The sequence below is a fragment of the Rhamphochromis longiceps genome, linkage group LG19 (assembly GCF_057381845.1).
Source record: "Rhamphochromis longiceps isolate RC_006_pf linkage group LG19, R_longiceps_female_GT1.1, whole genome shotgun sequence".
NCBI lineage: Eukaryota > Metazoa > Chordata > Actinopteri > Cichliformes > Cichlidae > Rhamphochromis > Rhamphochromis longiceps.
In genome coordinates, this window is record NC_140575.1 from 23185125 (window position 1) to 23200018 (window position 14894).

General features: G+C 40.4%; 2 protein-coding genes across 2 annotated transcripts in view; one reads left to right on the forward strand and one right to left on the reverse strand.

The window, feature by feature from the left end:
- Window positions 1–1790, forward strand: part of slc25a21 (solute carrier family 25 member 21) — an 83719-nt gene extending 81929 nt beyond the window's left edge. The window contains exon 11 of the mRNA XM_085392508.1: window positions 276–1790. Coding sequence (XP_085248634.1) covers window positions 276–337 — 62 coding nt within the window. The 3' untranslated portion in view covers window positions 338–1790. The remainder of the gene's footprint in view (window positions 1–275) is intronic.
- A 3074-nt stretch (window positions 1791–4864) lies between these two features.
- Window positions 4865–13043, reverse strand: pax9 (paired box 9). Its single transcript, XM_085392507.1, has 4 exons — window positions 12842–13043; window positions 11637–12251; window positions 9487–9626; window positions 4865–5830 (listed from the first exon to the last, which is right to left on the reverse strand). Exons 1-4 carry the CDS (start codon window positions 12843–12845, stop codon window positions 5576–5578), a joined length of 1014 nt encoding a protein of 337 aa, XP_085248633.1. The 5' UTR covers window positions 12846–13043; the 3' UTR covers window positions 4865–5575.
- Between the last annotated feature and the right edge of the window lie 1851 nt (window positions 13044–14894).

A 14894-nucleotide genomic window follows, 5' to 3' on the forward strand; every position in this document is an offset into this window, starting at 1 on the left:
ATTAGCATTTCAACTTTGCATGCAGTGCTTCCAGTGAAATAAGGCTGTAGCAAACACTATTTCCTTCTCAGCAGATTCCAAGGAACAGTATTTACATAATATTCCACAATAATAAGCTTTAAATGGAAATACAGTGAGCTAGAGATACCGTCCACCTCCTTTGTAAACAAGTGCTACAAGCTTTTCACATGTTCCTGCTCTCAGAAACTCACTGGGGAAGTAAAGCCTCTGAAAATCAAATTCACAACGGGTACTTCTCTTATATTCTCTCACAGGTGGAGCAGTAATGCTGTTGGTCTATGAATATGTGTCTGAGTGGCTGCAGAGAAACTGGTAACAAAACAGGGAACCCCACAATGGTGCCTTATGAACTGTGCCTTATTGCAAGTATCGTTACCTGATCAGAGTCATATCGGAATAAATTCGATATTTTTTTTATCTTGAATACAAAAAACTCAAATTACCAAATCAGCATTATATTATGTTTTAAAATGCAGCTTTCATTTCCCACATTCAAAATGCTACAACACATTTTGAGTCTGAAGGAACTGTTCTAATACCTGAAAATAGTCTTCATTGAGTTTAAAATCATTGACAAATCAGTGTTCCTAATGAAGTCATGCATTAACATAGTGTTTTCACATTTCATTGGTTGTAGTTCTCATGTTTTTCTTCTTTTTTGGGCTCATCTCACTGGTTTGGTGCAACAATCACAGATTAAATAGACAAAGACAAAGTAGACTGAGCTGAACGCTTCAGAATATGAACTCTATTTATATAGAAATACTTGAAATGTGTTCAAATGACATAAAACACCAAAAATAGAGTGAAGGCATTTTTATGATTATCCTGATTTCTGTCTATTTACAGCTATACTTGAACATATATAGATGAGTTTGTACAACGATCAATCTCCAGTCTCCTATTTTATCACATTATAATATATATATATATATATACATATTCATCTTTTTATGGTATATGTATTCATAAATGCAAATACAAGATGCAATCAGGAAGTTCAGACATAGTGTAGAGTAGAAATCATATTTAAATTTAAATTCAGCAGCCTTCAAGAACACCTCATTGTGCAGCAAAGCACTGCTCCCAGTGCTACTGCAACTTTTGGAGGATTCCTTGGAAGTCTGCTTATTGATTACACCTATCTTCATCCGTGTACTACTGAGCCTTAGCAGAAATAGTGTTTTAATGTCTAACAAGAACACTGACGTTATGAAAGCTTATTGCAAAAGTTATTAATGCATATGTTTTTGCCAGTTTGTTCTTAATACACGGATCAAACTTGGCACCAGAAGCCCATGGCATCGCAAAGGCACGCGGAGAGTCTCTTTTGATGTCGTTCCATAATTATACTGGATGCTGGGGGCAAACCGTCCTGCCTGAGACAATCAGTCACAAAACTGTCAACATCTTTGAGAGCTTCCTGTTTTCCACGTTATTTTAAAAAAAAACAACAACAACAACAATTTAACATGCAGTTCAGTTTTTTCAATAATCATTTTCTGGCTTTGTCAAGAAAAGTGCTATGGAAAATATGAAGGTTTTGGTGCACCCTGCACCATGAAAATGGACAGTATTCGATGGGATTCTTCTGTTTTTAATGTACCTCCAAAAAAAAAATCTGAGTTTTATATGTTTTCAAGGTTTTATTGATAAAATGTTGTGTGGATTTTCCTTTTTAAGACCTTCCTGAAAAAAAAACCTCAAATCAAAAACAACAACTGGACAGTTCTTTCATGTATTGGTAACAAATAAAAAGAAAAAATGAACCCACATTTTCGTCACTGTATAATTGTGTGTTGCGTGTCCTGTAACAGTAGATTCGTGTTGTTGTTTTTGTCTTAACTGGGACCGTTTCATCTTGGCATCGATATAAGAATATCCCCTTTCTACAGTTTGCCACTTCATCACTCTCCTTTTTGTCATCCGAGCGCTTCGTAGCCAACTTAGTGTCAGTCTTTCTCTCTCTGGCGGGTAGTCAGCGCTCGAACATTTAGTGCAAGCTAAAATAACAAGCCCCAAGAATTCAAATGGGGCTGCAGGGATCGAGGGGGTTACCACACACTTTCTCTTTCTCTCACTCTCAGTCTGTTTCTTATACAAATATTCAAAAACACATATATACACACACCTGTTGCACAGCCTTAGGCATAGTGGCTTCTCGAAGAGACTCATCTTAACTTCATCTGGTAGCTGGTATAGTGAGCCACGTTGGCATTTGACAGTCATCATTAATGTGGGAGTCACTCTCTGCCAAAATGGAACGGCTCCTAGTTTTTGCCTAGGGGCCCGCGGTGAGAGACTAACAACTGTGGCTTGAAGACTGATGGAATTGTAAGAGCTTAACCTGTCCTTTATGTAATGGAGTTCTGAATCTGTATCTGTATTTTAAAAGCTTGTGAAACTTTACCATGAATTCCCTGCACACTGCAATAATCATAAATCTTATAAGTCTCCCTCACGTCATTTTCTTTGCGCCCTTTTTATGGATTTTCCCACCCTCATCTGTAACATCTCAATTCAGTGGCTCCGCTTTGACAAGGCTGCAACCTGGGCATGGCTCTACCTGCCTTTCCCAGTGCAAATGTGGTTAATGATTAGTATATTAAAATGTCTGCAATTTACACTGTAGGTAAAAAGCAGTCAGCCATGCACACACACACACAAAGACACGGCACCAGACGTGATTTTTAAAAACACGGCACTTATTTTTTTCCATTTTGCTCACCTGTCTCCTCACTGTTGTTGTTTTAAGACATTAAGAAAACATTCTGGCTGTTGTCAGCTGCTTTTAAAAGTGTTCATTGAGCAGAAGCACGCATGAAGTCCTGTATTCAGCCGGTATTACTTTCTCTGCTCAGTGTTACTCTGTAAATGGCTGTCTTGCTTCTAATTGCATGCGGAGAAGTAAAGATAACCATATGACACTGAAGTCAGACTCAACTTAATTAATTGTAAACACGTGTCTGCCCTTATTATTTTTTTTTTAAGTACGCCTTTTAGACCTCTCTTTCCATAAAGCTGACCAACATTAAACTACAAGAGCAGGGATTGTTAGACTTTCGAGAAGCTTCCTCCTGTCTAGAAAACACACTGTTCCTGTTTTTTGAATACTGTTGTCAATTAAGACAACCACATTTTAATTTTGTTCTGTGAGTCAGACTAGACTAACAAGGCTGTGTGCAGTTCATGTAGCTTAGTTGAAAGGAAAAGTTGTTTGGCCTTGTTGTGTGTCGGCTGAGGTAAAGAACAGAGCGTGTAACGACTCTTTCATGCCACTCAGAGACTTAACTATCATTTGCCGTTCATGATGGATGGTGGATGGTAAAAGGGTGGCCGTGATGGCTGGCTGGTACAGCGAGTGAACATCTCGTCTCTGTGATGTGGTTCACATACGGTCAAAGAAACACTACGATCCCTGAGCAACGGTCCGTGACCACTGGATGCGGGGAAGACTGCTTTCCAAGTCAAATCAGCTCCTGCATGGGGAGGACTGTTGACACTGTCACGTGCAGAGGCTGTTTATGCTGTATCGCGGGAGGGAAAGAAAAACTGAGCCGCGCACCTACTGAACCATCGGCAGCAGGTAATGCTATGCGAAAGAGCTGGGTAAGCACCTATATCAAGTTATCAATCTACAACTTCAACTAAAGCCCAGTTTGTGTAAATCTGTGGTTTCCACTGCAGGGCTAGACAGGGCTTGCCAGACTCACTCGTAATTTATTACACTACACTCTTCCCCCCTCTACACTTTCAGAAAGTATTTTTGCATCATTTTGCAAACATGTCATTTGTCAGATGGCCTATGTGCTTTTCCTTTGTAATGAACACGTTGAGTTGGCCCTGACAGTCCTATTTGGCCCTTTATGTGGCTGCTGGAGGTTCGTGTTTGGGTCACATGTCTGATGACCTTGGAAACCGCAGGCCAATGAGTCTATTTGTGGCTCTCTGAATGTACATGGACTGCACCTGACCCCAGGAGTCTAGGACTCTTGGGCACACAGATCTCAAATTTGTTTGAAAAGCTGATATTTTTATTTACTATTTTTCCCACAAAACCATATGAAAAAAATTCTATGACTTAAAATGGTTGAAAATTATAATGCATGACATTAGGCTGTTATTATTATTTTTTAAAGACAGCAGGGCTTTACTGGAATTAATATTCTATGTTTCAAAGTATAAATATACACTGCATTTTGACTTTTTTTCAGTTTGGTTGCAGTGGGAAATGTCCAAAATTCTCTTATGTTTTGCACATTTTATTCATTTGTGTTTTATTTTTATTTATAATTTTTATGGGAATAATCTGTTAAAATAGTGCGAACCCAAATTACTCAAATTGTGTTTTTGTCACTCTAATGCACAGGTATAATTTTTTATGCTTACAGAAAGGACCGCATTAAATGTAATGAGGTGAGAAGACATGTACCCATTTTTAATGGCCAAAGGACTTTCAAAGAATTGCTTCAAGTGGTCGCAAACACTCGTGCTCCCAAAGCATTTCTGATGAAGTTTCCTAGTGAGCCATGACGCATGGTAATAGAAAATACAGGCCTTGTCAGCGTGCACACGTCTTTTTTTTTTTTCTTTTATGGAAAGCAGTTTCCTGCTCATGTAAAACAGGCCAGTAGGCCACAATGCCCTGAGTCTAGAATAGCTGGAAGAAAAAGAGATGAAATATTTTTAGCTGTGATGGTGCACTTGTTTTCTGTTCTCCGAATAATAAGTGTTGAGGAATCCCCAAACAGCCAGAAAACTCCACGAAGACCAATAAAAGCCAAACAATTTAATAAGATACATTCAATTTCATTGTGCAACATTTGACAATTAATTATGTTAATGCTCTAGACTCCAATGTGCCCAATGCCAATTCTGTCTAAATGTGCGTGGAGATGTCCATGCTTTCTGTAAGACTAATTGCACTTCATTCAACGTACCTTTAATCTAATAAATAAACTTCCCTTTGAAGCTCTTGCATAGGCTACACTTTTAGAGAAGTGGAAAACAACGCTCCATAACAGAGTTACTTTTATCAAATCATAAACAAAAAGCATACAAACATAAAAAAACAATAGCAATTATTATTATTAAGCACCCTGAAACACTAATGTAAAGTTTTTTTTCCCTTTTCTTTGATTCTGTATTCATGAAGTTATACATTACCCCATTTTGCCCAGAGACATTTGCAGATGTGCAGTAAAGAATCTGAGAGGAATTATGTTGATGGGTGGTGTAGCAGTCATATGTCAGTCTTTGGAACACCTGTCCTGCAAGTACTTTTAGACAACACATTTGCTGTAAAAACTGACAGGCTTTTTATTCGTTGTGTGTCTTTGGTCTGACTGCGCTTAGCTCGGAGGGGCATCATATACCCAGTGGCGCAGATATGAGTCCTGGGGCCGAGTCCTTCATAGAAAGCTGGCAGTGGGAGTGGAAAACAGTTGCCACCATGGACAGACTTGGAGTTGAATGTCCTCTCCGTCTCTCACCCAACCCACTCCCCTTCATACCCTCCCACCCCCCTTTCTCCCATCAGTCTGTGGAGTTGACTTCACAGCACCGAGGCGGCGACTGGGTGGATGGCGTCACGGTTGGCTGACATCCTCTTGAAGGCCAGCGGGGTGGCAATGTCACAGCTGTGGGGAGATAGAGCATTGCCACTGGCTGGCTGCCACGTGGGTCCGGTCACATAGGCCGACGTGGTGGCGCTGTACCCCATGTAGGGTGACACTTGGGTGGGAGGGTGGTAGGGAGGGATGCTGGGTGCTGTGACATAGCTGTTCACTGTGGGCAAGCCATTCGGCATCTGGGATTTAAAGAAGAAAGGGGAAAATAAGATTAAGATAAGAGCCTCTTAATTATAGGTTTAAAAAGTCACTAATAACTCATTTCATCATTAGTCATTTTCCTTTTCTAAAAAATGATCAAAAAGAAATTGTTTGCCACAGACATTTTCCTAAATAGGGACTGTAATAAGTTCAAAAAATTTCTGCCCATCCCAGGGAAACACACAAAAGCAGCTGCTGTAATTAGAAAAGGAAAGAAAAACTGGGGCAAGCTGTAGAAGAAAGTGAAAGTGATGTTGGTTGAATTATAAACAGCAGAGAGCTTAATTCTAACTTCACAGCTACCACATGAAAATAAATATTTTCCCAGTTTCGGGAAGCATACGTGCACTATATGGAGCTTGTTTTCAACTCAAAAGTGGACATTGCACCAGTGTTGCTGATAAACTGCGCCATATGATGGGAGACAGGCTGGTTGGGGGCGGCACTTAAAGGATGTCATGACAGACTGAGAGGGAAAAGGCACGCACAGGGGAAATATCATGGTTCGAACCAGGAATGGGCTTTGCTTCTCTGGCACAGCGACAGGACTTAACTTGAGGAATTCACCAAAGCATTTCAGCAGGGAGGCAGAATTTCTGTTCCTGGGTGGTCCCGGACTACTGAGAATTATTTCTATACAACTGGGATCTTTTCTGTTCCTCTCACTTATTTTCATAGACTTGCTTGACTGACAAAGTCACTGGCAACTATCTTAAAAGAGATATGAAAAATTATCTTCCTAACTGGCATTTGCGGTGATTATAAAAACACAAGTACAGAGAAAAAACTGCGTGTGTGTGTGTGTGTGTGTGTGTGTGTGTGTGTGTGTGTGTGTGTGTGTGTGTGTGTGTGTGTGTGTGTGTGTGTGTGTGCATGCCTGGGCCTGGGCCTGCAGGTGTCTGTGGGTCTGTACTGGGTGGCTGTGGGTGTCTGGGGCAGTTGTTTGTGGGTGTCTGACCATGTGTGTATGAGTATGCGGGTGTTTTGTATCATAACTTCACTCAAATATACTGAAATGTATTTCATTAAGTCCTGTACAGACAGCCCATTATATTATTCTTGTTTTTTTCCAATTTAAATCAACAAATGTAATTAAACAGTTTCCCCAAAATTAACACATTTCCACTCTTGAAAAACATCATATATTACACACAGCCTAGTGTTTGCACATGGTATACTTATACATACAGACACACATTCGGCTCATGGCAATGTCTATCTATCTATAGGTATAGATATAACATAGATATAGATATATAGTATATAGAGAGAAAGAAAAGAAAAGAAACTCCCTTTCAGTTTTACGCAACTGACTACTGCAAGAACACAACTAACTGCAGCCTCCGGAACGACCACATAGTTGAATCAACACCTGTCTGACACAAAGTCAACAAAATCAAACGAGTATACAAAAGGCGAATTTATGGGACTGATCTTGTATCTGATTGTATAATTTATAAGGCGGACCTGTTCTTTCATCCTCCGCCCTCCGTATATATAAAACGTTTTTAAACTTGAATTACATCACTTTAACATTACTATTAAAAAGTTTTAAAATTCATATTAATAATAATAACATTAAAGTGTTTCATTGTTATGAATAATAATAAAAATAAATAAAACACTTGGTGTATTTGGTCGACTATGCGACAAAATACTTTAGCGAATTTACTGCTGCTCTAATCCCTGTATTTCTTTTTTAAACAAATAATTTAAACTAAACTTCAGGACATTTACGAGTTTGTTTGTTTGTTTTTTTGTTAAATTTCTAGAGAGTACAAATTTTAAATATTTTTTTTAGATATATATAATATGTAGGCTATGTTTTGTTAAACATTTCGCCTCTTTCAAGCGTTTTTAAAACACTTTTGCATTAACTCCGAGCCGCGGTTCGTGATTTAACCTTAATCTGTGTTAATGATGCTCGCAATCTTGCAGAGAAGCACACACGGGTGCATCTGCCCGCTTTGCCTTCAGAGCAGAGGCCAAAGGTTTCTAGCCGCGGTCTTGGTCCTTATGGAAAAATAGGTGTTAGGAAATTTGTCAGAAATGTAAAGCCGTCAAAGGTTTTCATTGGCCAGGTTTGGTTAGTTTTCTTAGCTGAAAGTAAACCTTTAGAAAAATTAAAAAAGAAAACCAAAAACAACAAGTTCCCTGCTGCTGCAAGAAAGATCGTGCTTTGAAACTGGTGGTAAAAAGTGACTTGTAGTTTGATAGATACAAAGTTGTTTAGCCATCTTGTTTGAACACGATCCTGGCAAGACCGCGCACTTTCCCTGCGTCTCAGCCTGTCTGACAAACACAAATTTAACAAAGTCTAAAGTCACATTAGATCTTAGCAGGCTGCAGAGTCTGCATGTATAAAATCGGAGTGATGGGGCACATTTTAATCCTCAGTGTTTTGGTGGAACAGTTCTTGCTTCGCCATTCTTTGTTTTTCATGCAATAAACTGTGTAATTTATGGAGTTGTTATTTTCTGCATTTAATGGCTCACTTCTGTTTTTGTATAGCTGCTTGGCTAACCGCTCAGACAGTTATTGTGCGTCCACTTTGAGCGCTCCTAATCTTCCAGCATCGGTTCAATCTTTTTTTTTCCTTCATAATGAGAATGAAAAGCCCCCCATGATAAAGTAGCAAAATAAATGATGTGCATGGAAACGTTTTCTGTCAGTGACCAGAATCACAAGCCCTTTCAAAATAAAAGAAGAAAAGGAAAGCATGCGCACACAAGCGTGATTTGGGAGGGAAATGACATTAAAGGCCTGCGATGAGTGGTGTGTAGACCTGCGTTAGTTTTAGATAGAAAAGCGGAGATAAAGCTGAATAAAAATCTATCCAATCACTTTCAGACTTGCAGCTTATTGAGTTTGGCCATATACATTTTATTAAAGCTACATAACATTAGGAAATAAAACGAAAAACATCTTAAGTTGCATGAAAGTCAGTAACGATTCGTGTATTAATTTTTCACTATTGTATGTTTGAGTCGGCGTTTTTAGCGTGGACTTAACCGCTCCAGCAAAATAACGAATGCACCGGACGCTTAGAGCTGCAGGACTGCCATTAAGGACACAACAATATCCCAAAGCCTACTTTAAAACTCACAGACAAATGACGGGATGATGGTTGTCGTTGACTAGGCTACAGCATTAAAACCAGCCAATTCAAATACTGTATAATTTACCAGGGAAACGAAAACAGGAGGCAACTGGCTCTTATTCAGGGGTCCAGCCATTGTCTCGAGTGTGAAGCACGCTACACTTAATTTTCAAAATCCTAAAAGTTAATAATAACTAGGCTATTTAAACCCCCTTTGATGTGCTTATTGTTAAATAATCTGCTCTGTAATCATCCATAAAAGCACTGACCAAGCAGCAGGGCCTAAACGAACTGCCCCTTGTAAAGCCAGAATAAAAAAAAGAGAAGAGAGAGTGAAATAAAAATGCACCCCAGCCAGCAGAAGGAGCGCATTAATGCTGTGAAATGGGAAGTTTCCATGCTAACTGTTAAAATAGAAGAATACTCAAGTCTGCAAGTAGATTAATAGCCTACACTCTTTTCGCTCTTTCTGTACTCCTGATTAAAAAACAAACAAAAAAAAAAAATTAAAAATTGAGATTTCCACTTTTTTACCTGTGTGTATTTTGCCTCAGGTTCTAAATGCGCCTTATCCACGCCATTGACTAGTGGAGAGCTTGCTGGTAGGAAATTAGTCCTGTTAATAGCGCTCCATTCTTCTAGTTTGGTGCTGGGAAAGGATGGACTGTCACTAACTGGGAGGGGGGCAAAAGAGAAAGAGAGAAGAGAGGGCGGTCAGGAGGAGACTGTGCTAAGGTTAGGGGGGGAAAAGACCGGCACAGGCCGCTGCTGTGATTCATGCATCCGTTAACCGCAGGTTAGCCAGGTTGCACAAGACAATAAACCCTGTGACATTCTGAACTGATTATTTGTCAATTTAGGTATGAATAGCACGTAGGTTGAAGGTCTTTCCTGTGCGTAATGCTTCTTTAAATGTTTCCTTGAGCCATTAAACAATTATCTTTGTATTATCTATTATCCGATGTACTGTATTTCAGCCGAGTTTCAAGTGTATGAAACCTAGACTCTGTATTATTTTTTTCAAAAATTTTCCAGATGTCTGAAATTGAGATAATCTCTTCTGAAAATAAAAGTTTGGGGAAAGTATTTTTTGCCTGATAATTGCCTTTTGTCGTAAATTTATATTTTTCTTTAGGGCTGTGAATGAGAACCTAACACAAAGGTGAAATTATCTGTCATATTTTTAATTATGTATTTATTTATTTTATTCGTCGTAAAGAAAATGTGCTCAGAATACATGGGACTAAATGTAGTTGGGGTTTTTTTTTTAATCCATTTCTTTTTTAAGTTATGGCTAAAGCGACTCCCTCTCTCTGGGTCAAGGATATTAGAGAAAAAAAAATTGTCTCGCTGTCGGAGACAAATTGAATTGACTTGCATCGTCTCCTTCTTGTGCATGATGGGCACACTACATAGATTCCCCGTTGTTTACTGTGAGAGAAGCCATCACAACAATTTCGACAAAGAGCTGTAAACAAACTGCGTGCTGCACATATTAATATTATAACACTCTGCGACTTTATCAACCCTCGGGAGTTTTGAATGTGTTGTCCGTGTGCGTAAAAATAAAAACTACCCTAGACAAAGCCACTAATATTTTACATTTTTAGCCGTGCACGTGTTTTATTTTATTTTATTTCCTATCATTTCCATTAATTCCAAACCCATTTTAAAAAAGTATGTGGCAAATCTCTCACTTTACTAAATGTACTAAAAACTTCAACTCAGCGTTCAAAAACCTGCCACAAGCATCTGCTAATAATTTAGAAATGCATAAATTGTTTATAAAGGCAGCCCCTCAAAACACTGTTCTCCCCCCACCCACCCCCACCCCGTGAGCTTTCGTGGATATCTGCTTTACATTTATGTTATTTATATTGCTCGAGTGAAGCTTTGCATGGCGGTGGAAGTGGAAGAGGCCGGGGCGTGTTTCTGCATGGCAGCCCTGAATCCTGACAGCAACAGGATTGCGGCAATGGACTGACAACACTTCCCTTCCTGCCACTGGAAAACAAGCTCTTAGAAGAAGCCCTCTCACACCACCGAGCCGACCATTAGCACTGATTTATGCTGGATCCTGTTTCACTGTTTCCAAAACAATTGCGGTTTTGTTGAGTACAAGGCAAAGTTATCTGGGCCTACCTGCATGTGGACAAAACACAACCCACGCAGCAGAAAACGCATTCTAATGCGAGATACTTATTTGAGGCCTGAATCGGGCAAACCGCTGAATGCACAGTTCTGCACAAAACGACTCGCTCCAAGTCATGGCAAACATTCAGCACATCTCATTTTGATACACTTCGTCTCACCGCCTTTCCCTCCGCTGTCCCTCTAATATTCCACATCCGCCTCTTAATTATTCTTGCAAGCTGGACCATCTGTTTCTGAACTAACCTGCCTCCTTTTAAAATCAATATCAGCAGGCAGGTCAAATGGCATTTAAGCTTTCTCTCTCCAAAAAGGCCTGTGGGTTTATAACGTTCCAATAGTTACTTTTGGAGGCCTTTAAAAACAATTACACTAACTCAAAGGGAGAAAAAAAACACAAGTGCCGGTTTTATTCCAAATACACACACACATACACACACACATTCGCACTCTTGCGTGCAAAACCCCTTCAAAAGTTGGTTATATGTGGTGCAATAAACAAATGTAACCGCCCTCCATGCAGCCATGCTTACTTTGTTGCTCTGTAATAGACCGTATCCCCAGAATATCAGTTACAGAGTGCGAGGAAGGCCATATCCTGTGCATGGCCATGTGTCCGGGAAGGGTGGGCATGCCAGGGGGAGTGGGCACTTTGGACGTCGGGTATGAGTATAAGTGGTTGTAGGGTAACGTTGGTTGTGGCGGTGGATGAGGCGCCTGCTTGCCCGACTCATACTGGCTCTGCTGGGACAGATTCCCAATCTTGTTTCGGAGGATCCGACTGATGGAGCTAACGGAGGGCAGGTTGAACTTGTCGCAAACCCCGTCAGCGAGTAGCCTGTCCCGGATCTCCCAGGCAAAAATCCCCGGGTCTCTCTGCTTGTATGTCCGTATGTGTTTGACAACGGTGGGTGTGGTGACCCGCGGCTTGCTGCCTCCGATTGCCCCCGGGAGGATGGAGCCGGTCTCGTTGTAGCGAGCCAGGATCTTGCTGACACAGCCGTGGGACACGCGCAACTGCCTGCTGATGTCACAGGGTCGAATCCCGAGTTGGGCCAGCTCCACTATCCTGAGCCGGATGGCGTTGGGGAGCGGCCTGCCGTTTACGAAAACACCACCGAGTTGGTTCACTTCACCGAAGGCAGGCTCTGGTGTCAAAAACAAACACACAGAAAGGCACAACAGTGAGACAGCGATTAGGTAACCAACCCAAGGCCCTCCACACTGCTAACGACCCCTTATTTATAATATAACAGAATATTTAAATAATATATGCTTATATTACAGATATGAATTTCAGCAGATATGCTGATAGTTTATTTGTGTCTCAGTCAACATATTTCAACTTTTGTTATTTATATACGACGGGGGGGGAAAAAATCAACCTTCTCACATTTGCACTTGATTTTAAACTTGAATTTTTGTTTTTTCAGCAAAGTTTTCACTCCCGCTAAACAACTGAAGTTATGGATCAACTGTGTTAAGTGATCGCTGATAGCTGTCGTTCATGCAGGGTAGATTTCACACCGATGTCCGGTGGGAAGTGCCAAAATTCGTGCGTAACCTCCACATAAATACTCATCGCCCTGTTTTATATCCTCTGGATTAAAGACTAAACTAATCCGTCAAAACACCACAGACAATATCTCGCTAAATTCCCCCCACCTTGCTTTAAGAAGTTGCACCGATCGCTGCATCCCTGTCAAGAAACCAAAAAGCGATACAACACTGAACTCACCCATCGTGTTAAAGCCGCAAATGAAGAATACGGTGTCCGCTTTGTGCCTCCTGCGTGGGTCCTGCTCCGCGTCCAGCGTGTCCACTTTCTAAAATCGCGTCCAAGAAAATCTTCTTGCGCGATAAGGAACAAGAGAGACAAAATTCTCGATCTGTTTCCTGACGGCGCTGGAGACAGGCTTACATTTCAATCTGTTGAAATCAGGAGGCTGGGCTTCCGAGGGTTCTCCCCCCGCTGATTGGATCGGACCCTCCCATTTGCCATCGAGTTTGCACAGACCTAAATTATCATTGGCCCAGAAGTTTGTCATGACAACTTCAGAGTGTCACACACACACACCCGGGTTCCTCTCATCCTGCTATCCAAAAAACGGGGACATGCCACCATGAATGGCTTTGTTTTTTAGGCAGGTTGAGTGCAATCCAGTATCCGTACGGGATCGCATCTTCACTCTTTCAACAATGATGTGAAGATAGCAACAAAAAAAAATGACAAACAGGTTCCTATTTGTGAGCATCACAAGGAAACACCAACTGAAATATTATGTGAATTTATTTATAGGGGGAAACCCCACAAATGTGTGCATTTTCGACCCCAGCAGTAACCGGTTTTATTTTATGCAGCTGTTTTTATAATAATCAGTTGCCTTTCAAAATAAAATAAAAGTTCAGCTCCAAAGACCCGACTTTGTGTGGCTTTATGCTCCGCCACACTAACTTTCATCTCAAGCTTTTAAATGGCATCATTAAGGAAATGGCAGGAAATGAATGATTGCTTTTCTGTAATGTAATTGGCTGGTTGATGTTTGTAAATTCTATCTCATTGCACTTGAAGGTTATCATAACTTTTTTCTTATTTGTCACCCAAGTATTTCTTTTCTTCTTCTTCTTCTTTTATTCTCTTTCAGGCGTCGAGCATAGACTGACAGCAGACCAAACGCTCCAGCGATTTGGTGAAAATGAGGCGAATAAGTTTAATCTTTAGAATGTAATCTCTCTTGTCATGCAGTTTGAAAATACACGGCACAGTTAAAAACCATGGCCAGGTTTCAATTTTGTGCCCATTTGACATTAAGTATTATTTCGTTTTTTTAGTCGGACACGTGTCAAAAGAAAAATACAATTCAAATCATTGTTTTTTTTTTAAACAATTATTTATTTTCACGTTTCTATTATAAGCTGCACGTCTCTTTAGGCTTAGCCTGCGCAAAGCAGGCCAATTTTTTTAGCCAATTATGCCCAGCGAGCGTTAATGGAATGCAGGTTGTTAAGGTTCTTATGTGATAACATAATTCCCTTTTATTTCTTAACCTTTACGCGATTGTCTTTCAAGCTCAACGTTTGCAGCTCAGTGTGTTATAGAGGGAATATTCCTTACTTTCACATGTTCAGCAGGCATGCACTTTCTGCACAGAAACCCCAGTTGCAAGCAATAAGAAAGATTTGTTGCTCCCCGACACGAGAAACAAACACACGCCATAATTTTGCGCCTTCGCTCACTCCCCGTTTTGACACATGCTTTGGATTTTCCGTGTCATATTTTAAGAAGGCCACGGTGCATGACTGACCTTCATCTCTGTACAATCTAAAGAGATCAGTGTGCATGTAAACATCAAACAGCACCCCTGCGCTGCAGTGCAATTAAGAATATTGTTGAAAACCTCTGCTAACATTAAACACCGAAGCGGCTTTGAGGGGCCAGAATGTACACGAAGTCTTTCTCGGTATTTGTTTCAGCACGCACAGCTCTGCAGGCTGGATGCTGGATGCCTATATTATGATTAGCTTTCCCACCTTTGCTAGGATCGCGTCAAACTCAGAAACTGAACAAATTATAGTGCCTCCACGGCAATGCAAGTCGGTTAGACGTGTCTTTAAAAACGCGTAAATTACTTTTTCTCCCCACGCTGGAGTTGTTTTTGCCTTCATGAACGGTTATTTGTCATAAGAAGACCAGTTGGGGTTGTCTTAATGGACTCTTTCTTCTGTTTTATTTTATTTATTTTTTTGTTTGTTTTTATAAATGTATTTATCGCTGCATCACCTCTTGTGCA

Bases quoted from the DNA above. Each gene is read 5' to 3' on its own strand.
- pax9 (XM_085392507.1), bottom strand. The intron at 9,627-11,636 runs GTAAGCATGGCT...CCCCCCTCCCAG, and splicing joins GTCTATTACAGAGCAACAAA to TTAGTGACAGTCCATCCTTT. The intron at 5,831-9,486 runs GTAAAAAAGTGG...TTTAAATCCCAG, and splicing joins CTGAGGCAAAATACACACAG to ATGCCGAATGGCTTGCCCAC.